The 13,846-nt window shown below is 55.2% G+C and overlaps 1 protein-coding gene across 5 annotated transcripts in view; it reads right to left on the bottom strand.

The window, feature by feature from the left end:
- Positions 1 to 11,985, bottom strand: part of CROCC (ciliary rootlet coiled-coil, rootletin) — a 48,595-nt gene extending 36,610 nt beyond the window's left edge. For 3 of the 5 annotated variants that reach the window (XM_067721734.1, XM_067721749.1, XM_067721766.1), the window contains exons 1-3: positions 6,639 to 6,775; positions 5,900 to 6,041; positions 5,137 to 5,279 (exon numbers count right to left, since the gene is read on the bottom strand). In XM_067721734.1, coding sequence (XP_067577835.1) covers positions 5,137 to 5,279; positions 5,900 to 6,041; positions 6,639 to 6,698 — 345 coding nt within the window. In that variant the 5' untranslated portion in view covers positions 6,699 to 6,775. Of the gene's footprint in view, positions 1 to 5,136; positions 5,280 to 5,899; positions 6,042 to 6,638; positions 6,777 to 11,898 lie in introns of those variants that run through there. The other 2 variants (XM_067721757.1, XM_067721744.1) reach the window with 2 other exon arrangements.
- Positions 11,986 to 13,846: the final 1,861 nt, after the last annotated feature.

Here is a 13,846-nt window from a genome sequence, read left to right as displayed (position 1 = left end):
ACACATGCAGGTGGGCCCACAAACGTGTGCATGCAAAGCACAAAGATGCACCTGGGATAAACCTTAAAGGCCCTGGGTACACCGCGAGCCTCTCCTCCAAGACACCCAACCCCCTCTGGTGGATAATTATTGGATTCATGCCCCTGTCTCCCCACCCCCACCCTAAGTGAGCTCAGAAAAGCCTGGATTTTGCTCCCCATTGTATTTTAGAACAGTGGCAGTAGCGATGTTAATGAATTAACAGCATGAGCACACGTGAATACATTCACAGGCATCAATACACGTATGCATATCTGAGCTTAGAGACATGCACGCACATAACACACAGAGGCCACCTAAAACACCCCGAAGGTGACACAGATGAACTCATCCCGCCCCCACTCCCCACATACACAGCACTCAGGTTTGTAAGAGGTGCGCACATGGGTTCTAATATAAGGTGTGGTTTATTAATGCCCTCTCAGCCCAGCCTAGCCTTGGGCTCCCTCCTCTCCCTGGGCTCATGGGAAGCCTCTGCGGTCGCCACCCTTCCCTTACCCACAGGCAGCTTGCAGCCCCTTCATCATCAGACCCTGGGGGCAGAGGCAGGATGCCTGCCGGCTCTGACTGCCTCGCTAGCCTGGAACCCCCTAACACCCTTAGGTACCCGCTGGTCCCAGGGGGCCCCTCAGCCTCCTCCAGCTGTTTGGAAGGGAGGAGGGAGGAGGCCGCTGAGGACAAGCAAGAACAACAGAGGAGCGACAGTGCCCAGGGAGAACCAACAGCACGAGAGCCCAGCCCAGTGCCTGGCCTGCAAAAGCCCGGGCAGGGTATTCACACGCCCACCCACACTGGGTCCCAGGGAAGCCAATGGCAAGGGCAGCTACTCTCACCCACGCTAGTAGCGGGGCCAGGCCAGGTCAGCCCTCCAGGCCTGTGTTAAGCGGTATGGCAGGAGAGACCCAGTGAGCCACCAAGCTGAGAGGCATCTCCAGCCCCACCCCTGTTGCAGCAAATATAGAAATGGAGTTTTCCCTCCCCTGAGAACAAGGAGAACAAAGGGAACAGTTAACAGGCTAGAGAAGAAACATAACCTGGCCTGAAAGAGTTAATCACTCCTCGTTTTACTTTAACTGTCACTAATTTGTAGTAACTTTACAAAGCTAACCTCACTCCCTGACACTATGTAATTTACGTTCAGCACCTATCACGCCTAGCTCTTCAAGTTACATCCCCTGCCTCTCAATCCCTAACCTTACTTTGTCCTGGCACTTACATTCGATAACAAATCACCCCCTATAGTTTTTGCATTTCAGAAACAAGGTCGCCGGCTGATAAACCAGAGGCAAACGAACGAGGCAAACGGACACCATTACCAGACCGCCGGCCCCCAATTACTGGGCGACCTGACGCCAGCTATGACTGTTTTGAAATAATGCAAAGGAAAGGAAGAATGCAAGACCTTCACTACTCTGATCCTCATCACACACCCCGGACTGCGAGCCCCACATATAAAATCTTCCCTGATTCCCAAGGGTGGGGGCACAGTTCTTGAGGTGCTAGCCTGCTGTGTCTTGCCTTCGGCCTGGCAGAAAAATAAAGCCATCTCTCTCTTCCACCAAAATCCCTGTCTCCGTATTTCTGTTCGGCCTCGGTGCACAGGGAAGCCGATATTCGGCCAAACCACGCCCACCCCCGGGGACAGCGCTGGGCAGGGTGACTGTGCCCACGGAGGCTGCCTGGGGGCTTCAGCTTATGTGGGTGGGGATCCGGTCTGAGGGTGGAGGAGAAGGCAACGTGCAGGGGGTCTCCACCTGGAGGGTGTGCTGCAGGCCCGTGGCCAGCATCTGCGCGAAGTCCACCTAAGTCAGGTGATGGGCAGAGCATCGCATCTGAGTGTGGTGACGGTGGCACCGAGATGCCGTGAGTGTGTTGTGCATGGATGCGGGCGCTTCCTTGGGGGTGGGGGGGTGCGTCTTGTCGTCTGTCTCCATGTGGGACCCTGTGTGTCTCTGGGTCTGGGCCTTCACAGGGACCGGGTGAGGTGGCGGCTGCAGTCCCAGGTCTACGTTGTGCTGCGGGCGATGGGTCGTCTTCATGTGCACCCGTGTGTCCATGTGTCTGTATGACTGTGTGCACAGTCACAAGTGGGCGGACCTGGGGAGCGAAGCTGGGCTCTGCACGCGTCTGTGCACTTGTGTGTACCTTTGTCTGGCTGTAGGTGTCCAGGAGCTGTGAGACAGTGTTGTGTTGTCTGCGGTGTGGGTATGCCGGATACACCGCGGTGTGTGACTGTGCGTGTGGGTGGGACTGTGCGGTGTCTGGGCAGCTTCTGTGAATCTGAGTGTCTCCCCGAGGTGGGTTTGTGTTGGTGTGCGGGGAGGGTCTGACTGTGGCTGTGTTGTGTGCACTTTGCACATCTGTGTGAACCAGCTGCTGTCTGCTTCGTGGCTTTAGAGGGCTTCCTGCAGCCGCCAGGTGCTCCACCGCTTCTCCAGCGCTCACCGCCAGACCCAAGCCACTCCTGGCCACACCCCACCCCTTTCCACAAACTTTGCTGCTCACCAAGCAGCCTTTCAATTTTACTTGTAATTCAAGAGGGAAGGAGGCTGCTACCAAGCCAGGGATGAAAGAAGTTTACTGTCTCCCCTAGCAACCGCTGCCCCAGTCCCCGACATTCCGGTCCAGGTTGCCACGGACACTGGGGGTGGGGGGGCAGGGGGCCTGGCCTGTGGAGCCGACTCCCTCCTTCCCATCCCAGCTGCCTCGCCCAGCACCTGCTCGTCAGGGACAGGAAGAAGCGGGGGTCTCCACTGGGACCCTGAGGTTCTCCCTCTGACCTGGGAGGTAGCCACTAGGAGCCCCTGCCTCAGTTTCCCTACATGTAGTCAATAGGACAGAGACCCTGACCTCACCTCCACTCCCCTTTCCCAGGGATGCTGTGGGGTTTAAGGGGTCGGAACAACCTCACTTACTGGCCCCCTAAGCCAGCGCACGTGCAGCAGTTATAGCCACAAGGGCAGGCCCTGTCACCTGCAGCCCGGGGACAAGTGGGCAGCAGGGAGTGACCGTGCCGCAGGAGCACAGAGTCCCGGACCAGGGGTCTCGGCCCAGCTCCACCACCGACCTTGGGCCTGTCATGTCCCCTCCCTGGGCCTGTTTCCCCATCTCTAATGAGGTGATCTCCAGGCTCTGAGGTTCCCTGTGGACCCACCCCCAGGAAAGGCCTCAAGGTCACTGTCATGCAGCCCCTGCCTCCAGGGGGCCACATCTCAGACAGAGGACAGTCTCCTGCCAGGCTCCCTCTACATGCTATTCAGGGGCCTCTCCAGCCACACAAGGAAACTTTCTAGACCAAAGCAGCTCCCCCAACCGGCCCAGCCCCACAGCTGTGTCCTAGAAGCAAAGGGACCCGCTACCTCCACCTCTTCTTCCCTCCCCCTGCCAGCCTGAGGGGCAGTGCTAGCCTCACTGTCAGTCAGAAGTTGGCATTTAAAAGAGGCAGCCAGGGTTTCACTGGTGGCACAGTGGTTGAGAGGCCGCCTGCCGATGCAGGGGACACGGGTTCGTGCCCCGGTCCGGGAAGATCCCACGTGCCGCGGAGCGGCTGGGCCCGTGAGCCATGGCCGCTGAGCCTGCGCGTCCGGAGCCTGTGCTCCGCAACGGGAGAGGCCACAACGGTGAGAGGCCCGCGTACCGCAAAAAAAAATAATAATAATAAAAAATAAAAAATAAAAATAAAAGAGGCAGCCCCCAGGGGCCTGACACTGTGCCAGGGGCCAAAAGATGACCAGCCTAAACTAGGAGGGGGCTGTCTCAGGGCCCACCACCAACAATACAGACTCCGCCCAGCCCACCTGCCACGCCCCCTGCAAACTTTGGGAAAACTAGCTCTGCACGGTCCCCAGTGCCGGCCACCATCCTGCTCTTCTGCAAGTCCCAACACGTCAGGGGCTTGTCCAGGCAGGCGGATGTCAGGACACAGGCACATCCCACAACGACACAGAGGAACACAGATCCCTCTTCCCATCACGGGTATACAAGCCCCTGTGTGGACAGGCCCGGCTCAGGGGTCTAGCCATCCCTAGCTCTGCTAGTCCCACACAGGGGACCCTGGGCCAGCTTCAATCTTCCGTTTGTAACATCAGGGGTCACGTCTGAGGCCCTTCCAGCTTTCCCAGGGCCAGGTGCCCCCTGGAACTCCCAGGCCGGTTGCCTCTTCCCATACCCAGGAAACAAAACTGTAACACAGAGCCCTCAGCTGTGTGACCCTCAAGCAGGGTGCTTTCCCTCTCTGAGCCTTGGTTATCTCCTCTGTTAAATGAGCATCATAATGGTCCCGACCTTGGTGCATTAAATGTAAAGCACCCAGCTCATGCTTGGCACAGAGTAGGCACTCAGTAACCAGCAGCTACCATAATGAGTGTTATTACCACCCACACATCTCCCATCCGCACACACACTCCCTCCCTCATGCAACTCTCTCACCAACTTTCAGCCACCATCAACTCCCCAGGGTCACTTCCCACGAGCCTGGAGGCCTAAAGGAGAAAATGCACTAAGAACCACCTGTACTCCACCCACACCGACCTCCTGCCCAGGCCCTGCAGCACAGGTCCGGGGGACGTGAATCCTGCCTGGACTTGCAGGCAGGCCCGGCTTCTCCTTCCTTCCTTCCTTTGCTGGGCCTCACCCCCACGGGGAGCAGGGCAGGTCTGTGGCTGCCTGTGCCTACCCCAGCCTGTTGGGTGGACCCCAAGGCTCAGGTAACCGGGGGCACAGGAAGATGCCCAGAGACTCAAGGGGTGGCAGGGGCCTCTAGGGGTCTTGTGCTCCGTGCCCCACCCCCCAAGCAGGCTCGGGACAGCCAGGAATGAAATACCCCAGTTTCCAGGCACTTCATCCCCTCGTCTCATTGATTCCTCACAGCTCCGTGTCACATTACTGTCCCCGCTACGGAAAGCAGGCTCGCAGCGCGGGGTGATTTGCTCAAGGCTGCTCAAGTGGGCAGAGCCACAGTCTGAATGGAGGCGGCCTGACTCCAGGGCCCACATTCTGCCCAGGAAGCGGGCCTGCCCTGGCTGTCTCCCCACCCCTGCGGCAGGGGAGCCCCTAGCCCAGCTCTCAGCCCCCCGCAGCACCCACCCTCTCACTGACCGCGTTGTACTTGATGGCCAGCTCATCGCGCTCAGCCCGGCTCTGGGCCAGCAGGTCCTCCACGCGGGACAGCTCCTGCTGCAGAAGCTGGCTCTCCTCCTTCAGTGACAGCATGGATGCCATCTCGGTGGCCGGCAGCAGGGCTGGAGAGGGACAGCGGGCACACAATTAGCTTCCACCTGCATCCTGAGGGACCGCCTCCCCCTACAGGTGCCCTACCCATCCCTGGAGGCAGGAAGATGGACCAGGTCCCCACGAGGAGCTGTAGCTGAGGGGGCCCTTCCCAGACTCTCTCGACCCAAATATGAGGTGTGGGTGCCGCCCTCCAGGGGGAGCAGGGGCCCATCAGCCTTCCTGCCCGGGTGGGGAATGGACACTGCCGCTCCTTATACTTCTACAAAGCCCTGAGCTAAGCTGAGCTGCCCTCCCCCTCTAATCTTGGGTTCATCCAGCTCACACCTTCCCTGGGAGAGAATGTGGTGTTTGGGGTTTAAGTCTTTGCAGCAGGCTGCCTGCAAGCAAGGAGGGGATGCTCAGCCCTGCCTTCCAGTAGCATCACATGGAGAACAAGTCTGGGAAAATTACACCTCTGAGCCTCCATTTCCTCATCTGTAAAATGGGACCCTCCATCACAGGCTTGTGCCTGCCTCACAGTGATTATTCAAGAAATGGAAGCTGCACTCGTTATCGTCATTATGACTGTCGAGGAGGGGGATGTGAGAAGAGGTGAGATGCAGGCAGTGTCTGTGAAGGGGAGTAGTACCTGGGCTCTCAGGCTGGGAGAAGTTGCGGGCGACAATCTCCCTGATGCGGGCAGGCAGGCAGGTGGGCTGGGAATCCTGGGCCGGGTCCTGCACGTTCAGGCCCTTCTCCTGGCCCGACCCCAGGATGCTGCTCTCCAGTGTCTGCAGGGAAAGAAGGAGGGTCTGCGGGGAACCTGGGACCTTGGGCTCCCTGGTGTGGGTGGGAGAGAAACAAAGTCCTGCCGCACCAAACAAAGATGTGGGTGCCCAGGAGACCCTCGGGAAATCCCCAAATGGAAGGAAGCCTGGGAGTTAGAATCGCAAAAAGCCCAATGGGAGGATACTCTGTGTGCCCCCTGCCCCGGGAAGGAGGCCCCCTCGGGGGCCAGAGAAGCAAACCAAAGCCCACGGCCCACTCACAGACCTCCCAGGGCAGCACAGAGCGTTGGGGGCTCCAATCCAGCTCCCGCCCTAGATGGGTGATGACCCCACTGCTCCAGCAGAGGTCACCTCAACCCTAAAATCTGGAAGTAGGGACTTCCCTTCACTCGAGGGGCACTGGATAAGGGAGTCACGGAGTTGAGCCCTGAGCACCCCTCTACCACCAGTCTGGCCGGGAGCTGCAAGCTGGGGTCCCTGCGCACCCCGTCACCACACCTCTCCCACCCCTGGACCCCTAAGATGTGCCCACGCCTCCCACTCCTGCTAGGCCCACACTCCCCTGCCCTGGACAGGGTGGGCACAGCCCCCAGGACCCACCTGGATAACCGCCTCCAGTGCCAGCTGGGCCTCCAACGACCCCTCCAGCCCCAAGTTCATGGGGTGGAGGCCGTGGGCACCCCTCTCCAGGCCCTGCGCCAGGGCCCTGGAGACCAACACAGCCCGCCCACCCTACAGCCAGACTGCTGTGCTGAGCGCTGGGCAGATTAGGCTTAAATCCGGCGGCGCCCCCACGTGATCAGGGAGGTGGGCGGGGCTGAGGGGGGAGGGGAGGGGAAAGGAGAGGGTGGGCGGGAAGCTGGGCAGCGGGGAACAGGAGGAGGAAGGACGAATAGGGGGAGGAGAGGAGAGAGGGGAGGAGGTTGGGGAGAAAGGGAAGGAGTGGAAAGAAGAGGGAAAGGATGGAGAGGAGGGGGAAGGGAAAGGGGGAAGGGACCTGGGGGTGAAGACCCCCCCACTACACACACACACACACACACACACGCACACACACTCTACCCTCTCCTAGCACAGGGCGGTGGGGTCAGCATACAGGAGGCGGGAAAGGCCAGTCTTCAAGACTGTCTTTACTGACCCAGAAAAGGGGTCACAGGGTTTGCTAAGAATGTCTTTATAGGGTGCTGGGATGAGGTTTTCCCACATCAGGTGCAGGCTGTGGAATTGCCCAGTCCAGGCAAGGAGCTGAATCCCTCTTCTCCAACTCCCAGCCCCACCCCCGCACTGGCTGTGTGCCCCAGGGAAAGCAACTTTGCCTATCTGAGCCCCCGTGTTGCAAGATGCGAATATTGGCACCCATCCCATGGAGTCACCTGGGGGCATAGAGAGCTTACAACTGGGCAACGGGCTCAGAGTGAGCATGTGATCAGTACTGATTTCATTCATCTGAAGATCTGAAATGTACAGTCCCTGTACCCCGGACCCTGGGGCTCAGAGGTCCACCCACTGCCTGCCATTGTTCCTTCCCTAAGGCAAGGAGGCTGTGCGGTGTAGTGGTTAGGCTGTCAGCTCTGAAATCAGGGTCAGATATGGGGTCGCATCGGAGCCCCAGCTCTGCCACTTGCTGGCAGTATGACCTTGGACAAGTTACCTCTCTGAGCCTCAGTTTCCTCATCTCTAAAATGAAACTGATAGCACCTACCACATAGAGTCACTGTGAAGATTAAATGGGTTGAACAGTGTAAGGGGTTTGCACCACAGCTGGCACGGGGTGAGCAGTGAGTAAACGGCGGCTGCTCTTCCCATTGTCATTAGCGCCATGTGTCTGGGCTCCTGCTACCTCTTGGCCCACGGCCTCAGGGTGCCCTCTGCTCTAATGCCGTGTCCCATAGGAGCCACATTCATGTTATCTCATTAAATCCTCACCTCAACCCATTTCCAGATGAGAAAACCGGGACACAGAAAGGTTGGGGCTCCTACCTATTCAAAGTGGCACACTGCTGCAGGGAAGTGGGAAGCCCTAAGTTCTTTCCACTTAAGCCAGGCAGCCTCCCAATAAGTGCCTCAAGGGCAAGACCGGGGCATTTGCACTTCAACGCTCTACCAACCGTGTCTAAGTCAGACCCAGGAATGCAGCAGGTGCTGCATAAACGTACATCAGTCTAAGCGGAGCCTGGAACCCTCACCCGCAACTAGGGAATCTGCTCTGGAAATGGAAAACCAGGAAACAGGGTACACTGGGCCAAAATAATAAGTGCCTCCACATTGCCATGGCAACCAAGGCCAGATTTAGGCAAAACTAAACGCAGCCAGAGGCAGGAAGCCATCACTACAAAACCCTGGGACTCCATTTTCCCCCCTCCAGACAGCCTCCAGAAAGCCCCTCTACAGGCTGCACACCCATAACCAGAGCAGGGGGAAGCCACAAGCACCCGCAGGCCAGGCTCTCCAGACCTGCTTGCCCAGCTTGGCAGAGACGGGGCCCCAGATGTGCTTGGTGAACTGAACTGAATTATTCTGTGCCCTTCCCCAGCCAGTGCCCTAGGGGATGGGGGAAGGGAGCAGGATACCAGAACCCTTTGGGCTGAGTGATTCCAGCCCTTGGCTCTGTCCACAAAGTTCTCCCCCTCTGGTCCTTCTGGGTTCTATTATAAAGCCCAAGAAACCGTATCTAAACCCTGCATGTATGTGCATTTTCTAATGTCTGCAGCTTCCACCCAATTCTCAGAACAACAATTGAATTCCTCATAGGAAAGATCTGGATGTTACAGCTTCAGCGTCTGACTGCCAGGAATCCAATCTGGCTGTGCCTCCCCACAAGCTGTGTGACCCTGGGCCAATGGCCAATGAGTTTGCCTCTCTGAATCTCAGTTTCCTTTTCTGTAAAATGGGATAATAACAGTGCCTGCTTCTATTAGGAGGATTAAAAAAGATGATCTACGCTTAGCTATGTGCCTGGATATGGTGTGACAGAAGCTGCTCTGTGTTCACCAAAAAACATTTCTGATTCTTCTTAGGAATATGGCTAGAAGTCATTTCCCAGACTCCACTGCAGTCAGATATGGCCATGTGATCAAGTTCTGACCAGCAGAATTAAGACAGAAAGAAGGTGTGCCACTTCGGACCTGGCCCATAAAAACCTCCCACAAGGACTCCTCTCCTCCCCCCAGCTAGAAGGAAATAACGCTGAGTTCCTAGGGGATGCGAGAGCCACAAGCTGGAAGGGGTCTGGGTCCATGGGTCACCATGTAGAAAGCCACCGAACAGGACTTTTCACAAATGAGAAATAAACTTCTGATGTGTTAAGCCACTGAGATTTCAGGATTTCACTATCCTATCAGCTAGAATTACTTTAATGATTACCCACTGTTACATAGTGCATACGTGTTCTCTATTATTAGCGTTATCATCACTAATATTATTGGCTCCTCCCAGTACCCAGTGTGCTTGGTGAACTGAACTGAATTATTCTGTGCCTCTCCCCAGCCAGCGCCCTACCCAATCTAGAACCCTGCCTGGTACACAGTAGACCCTCAGCCATGGTTGGGCGAATAAACACAGAGGAGACACCCTTTGCACTTGCTCCCTCCCCAGTCCTGCTTAGTCCTTTGACCACCCTGCAAAGCTGTCATTTACCAGGTCCAGCTGCAGGCCTTAGCCAAAAAGTCCCTCAAAGGCCACTCATGAGTTTCAAACATACCAGCTGCTCTCACCCACTTATCCTTTCTTTATCCTCCAGTTGCTGACTAGAAATTATAATAAAAATATTGAGCCAACCATGAGCCAGGCTCTGTGCCCCAGTTTCTGCATCTGTACCATATCTGTTTTAACCTTCTTGACAGTTCCATGATGCTGGTACTGTTCTACCCACTTTACAGATGACAACACTGAGGCTGGGTGAAGTTAAATGGTTTGCTCAAAGTCATCCAGCCATGAAGAGCTGAAGCCACAGGTGAGAAGTATGCCTGGTTCCAAAGTTTTAAACAATCACACAATGGCTACCATCATGCCGTGCTTACTGTATGCCAGGCGCCACCCTAGGTCTCTGATGTATATTATATAAGCCACTGCCACTGCTTGCCTGGCCTGCTGAGATGGCTCCTCATGGGTCTCCCTACTTCCTCTCTTGTCCCCCAGCCCAGTCTATTCTCACACATCCCTCTTCTATTCAACCCCCACGCTGGCTACTATCACTCTCAAAATAAAATTCAAAGTCCTACCGCAGTGAACAAGGCCTGCTCAGTCTAGCCCTGGTCTACCTCTCCACCTCATCTCCCCTCTCCCCCAGCTATTCCACTCTAGCCATGCTGGCCTTCTTGATTCTCAAACACACCAAGCATGCTCCGACCTCAGGGCCTTTGCATCTGTCATTTTCTCTGCCTGGAATGCTCTTCTCCCTTCCTTTCATGGCTGACTCCAGACCCTGGCCAAAAATGTCACCTTCTGAGATTGTGAACTCTGACTTCCCAGCCAAAGTGGTTCCTGCCAGTAACTGTTCACTGTTTTCTTCTACATGTACGTTGTCTGTCTGCTCCAAGGTCAGGGACCAAGTCGTCCTTGTTTACTGCTGTCTCCACAGGGCCTAAGGCCCAAAGCGCCATGAACAGCTGTTGAGTGAGTGAATAAATGCTAGGAGACAAGTAGTAATATAGGAAATTAAATGAAAAAAAAAAAGAAACGGTTTGGCAGGGGTCACACAAGGCAAGTCTTGGCCATGTTTGATGTGACCCACAGACTGAGTTCCCATAAGGGCCCCAGCGAACACATACCCAACCCCTGAACACCTCGCAGGAGTTCAAGGTAAAAACCAGGCAGTGTCCCCCACAGGGGACTCCTGGGTGGGAGGGGTACCTAGTCTCTGAGGGCTGACCCCCATCCCCAGGGCTTGAGAGAAAGACCAGAGAGGAGGAGCTAAGTCAAGGAAACCTCCAAGATCCAGGGGTTCTAACTCCTGAGGTCTTTCCTGGCTGAGGAGCCTGGCCTTAGCCTCTGGTCTGATCCGGCCACAGGATTTGTTTGTTAAGCACCTACTGTGAGCTTAGCTAAGGAAAACAGGGCCCCCTCCCCCAGTGTCCCAATCCCCCAGACAAGTCAAGGTCCCAGATGGAGCTGGGGAGACTGGCCACCAAGGGGGCAGACATTGCCTCAGAGAGCTGTCCTCTCGGGTTGGCAAAAAGATCACAAGGGAGCCTGCTCGTAACGGCAACCCCAGAGACTGGCACGAGGGTGGGGTCTCAGGCCCTACTTTGAGTAACCCAAGGAGGGCCCAAATCCCTGCACAGGCGGTGCCATCTTGGGCAGTTCAATTGGCTGCTCTGGGCCTCAGTTTCCTCATCGGTAAAACGCAGCTACTTTCGACGCCGTAGGTTGCACTGAAACACAATCCCAAGCGAGGAGGGCAGGGACGGTGCCTGGCCCACACGAAGCCGCAGCAAGTTATCGCTGCTGGTGGTGACAATTGGGAAAAGCCTCCTACCCCAGCTCAGCCTGGAAAGAGGTGACCCCCGGGGCGGAGAGGCGCTTGTCTGCAGGCCGCTGCGCCCGGGCAGGCCCCCGCCTCCTGCCGCCTACCCGAGCCCGCGGGAACCCGGGCAGGATTTGGAGCAGGACGCTGGCAGGATGTCCGCAGAGGCCCCGGGCGCGCTCTCCAGGAGGCCGAGCCGGGCAGCGCCGGAGGGTGCGGCGCGTACGCCCTGAGCGCCTCCAGGGCCGGGACGGCGGCTCCAGCCCGCCCCCTGGCGCGCGCCCGCCTTCCCGCCCTCCGCGCGCGCCGCAATCTCGGCCCCGCGGCCTTCTCCCGCCGCAGCCCGCCCCGCGCGCCCGAGCCCCTGACCCACGGGAGCGCGCGCCGCGGACCTCCTACCTTGGCGCGAAACCACCGCTGCCGCCGAGGCCGAGCGGGCCGGGCCAGGCGAAGCCAGAGGGCGGAGCCCGCGCCCGACCCGCCCGCGTCCCCGCGTCGCCTGGGGTGGAGGGCGCGCCCTGGGCCTGGGGCGGGGCCGGCCGCTGGGAGCGTGCGGCAGCCTCAGTCTACAAGCGCTTATCTGGGAGCCGCACTAGATGGGGGGCTTTTCATACACGATCGCATTTACTGCGCCGGACAACCCAGGAAACAGGGATTATTAGCTCCTTATGCATAAACGGGAAAGTGAAGATTAAGCTAATTGCTCAGGGTCTCGAAGCTGAAGGGTGGCAGAGCTGGATGCTTGGGAACAAAGACCCAGCTGCAGTCTCGGTTTTGTGTTCCCTGGCCCAGCCTTAAAGGCCTTAAACTCTTAACACCACACTTTCACCAATGGACAGATCATCCAAAATGAAAATAAATAAGGAAACACAAGCTTTAAATGACACATTAGACAAGATGGATTTAATTGATACTTACAGGACATTTCATCCAAAAAAAACCAGAATATACTTTCTTCTCAAGTGCTCATGGAACATTCTCCAGGATAGATCATATCTTGGGTCACAAATCAAGCCTCAGTAAATTTAAGAAAATTGAAATCGTATCAAGTATCTTTTCCGACCACAACGCTATGAGACTAGATATCAGTTACAGGAAAAAAACTGTAAAAAATACACACACGCTGAAAAGCAATTAAGCCCTTGCACCACAGCTACAAAGCCTGCGCTCTAGAGCCCATGAGTCACAACTACTGAGCCCAAATGCTACAGCCACTGAAGCCCGTGCTCCTAGAGCCCGTGCTCTGCAACAAGAGAAGCCACTGCAATGAGAAAGCCCGTGCACCACTACGAAGAGTAGTCCCTGCTCGCCGCAACTAGAGAAAGCCTGTGCACAGCAACGAAGACCCAACGCAGCAAAAAAAAAACAAAAAGAGACAAATGACAATGAAAACACAATGACCCAAAACCTATGGGATGCCGCAAAAGCAGCTCTAAGAGGGAAGATTATAGCAATACAATCCTACCTCAAGAAACAAGAAAAATCTCAAAAAAACAACCTAACCTTACACCTAAAACAATTAGAGAAAGAAGAACCAAAAAACCCCAAAGTTAGCAGAAGGAAAGAAATCATAAAGATCAGATCAGAAATAAATGAAAAAGAAATGAAGGAAACAATAGCAAAGGTCAATAAAACTAAAAGCTGGTTCTTTGAGAAGATAAACAAAATTGATAAACCGTTAGCCAGACTCATCAAGAAAAAAAGGGAGAAGACTCAAATCAATAGAATTAGAAATGAAGAAGGAGAAGTAACAACTGACACTGCAGAAATACAAAAGATCATGAGAGATTACTACAAGCAGCTATATGCCAATACAATGGACAACCTGGAAGAAATGGACACATTCTTTAAAAAGTACAACTTTCTGAGACTGAACCAAGAAGAAATAGAAAATATTAACAGACCAATCACAGGCACTGAAATTGAAACTGTGATTAAAAATCTTCCAACAAACAAAAGCCCAGGACCAGATGGCTTCACAGGTGAATTCTATCAAACATTTAGAGAAGAGCTAACACGTATCCTTCTCAAACTCTTCCAAAATATAGCAGAGGGAGGAACACTCCCAAACTCATTCTAAGAGGCCACCATCACCCTGATACCAAAACCAGACAAAGATGTCACAAAAAAAGAAAACTACAGGCCAATATCACTGATGAAAATAGATGCAAAAATCCTCAACAAAATACTAGCAAACAGAATCCAACAGCACATTAAAAGGATCATACACCATGATCACGTGGGGTTTATCCCAGGAATGCAAGGATTCTTTAATATATGCAAATCAATGTGATACACCATATTAACAAACTGAAGGATAAAAACCATATGATAGGGCTTCCCTGGT

Source organism: Pseudorca crassidens, chromosome 2 (assembly GCF_039906515.1).
Source record: "Pseudorca crassidens isolate mPseCra1 chromosome 2, mPseCra1.hap1, whole genome shotgun sequence".
Taxonomy (NCBI): Eukaryota; Metazoa; Chordata; class Mammalia; order Artiodactyla; family Delphinidae; genus Pseudorca; species Pseudorca crassidens.
The sequence above is the reverse complement of the archived record's forward strand: the minus strand, read 5'-3'. Positions and strand labels throughout refer to the sequence as shown.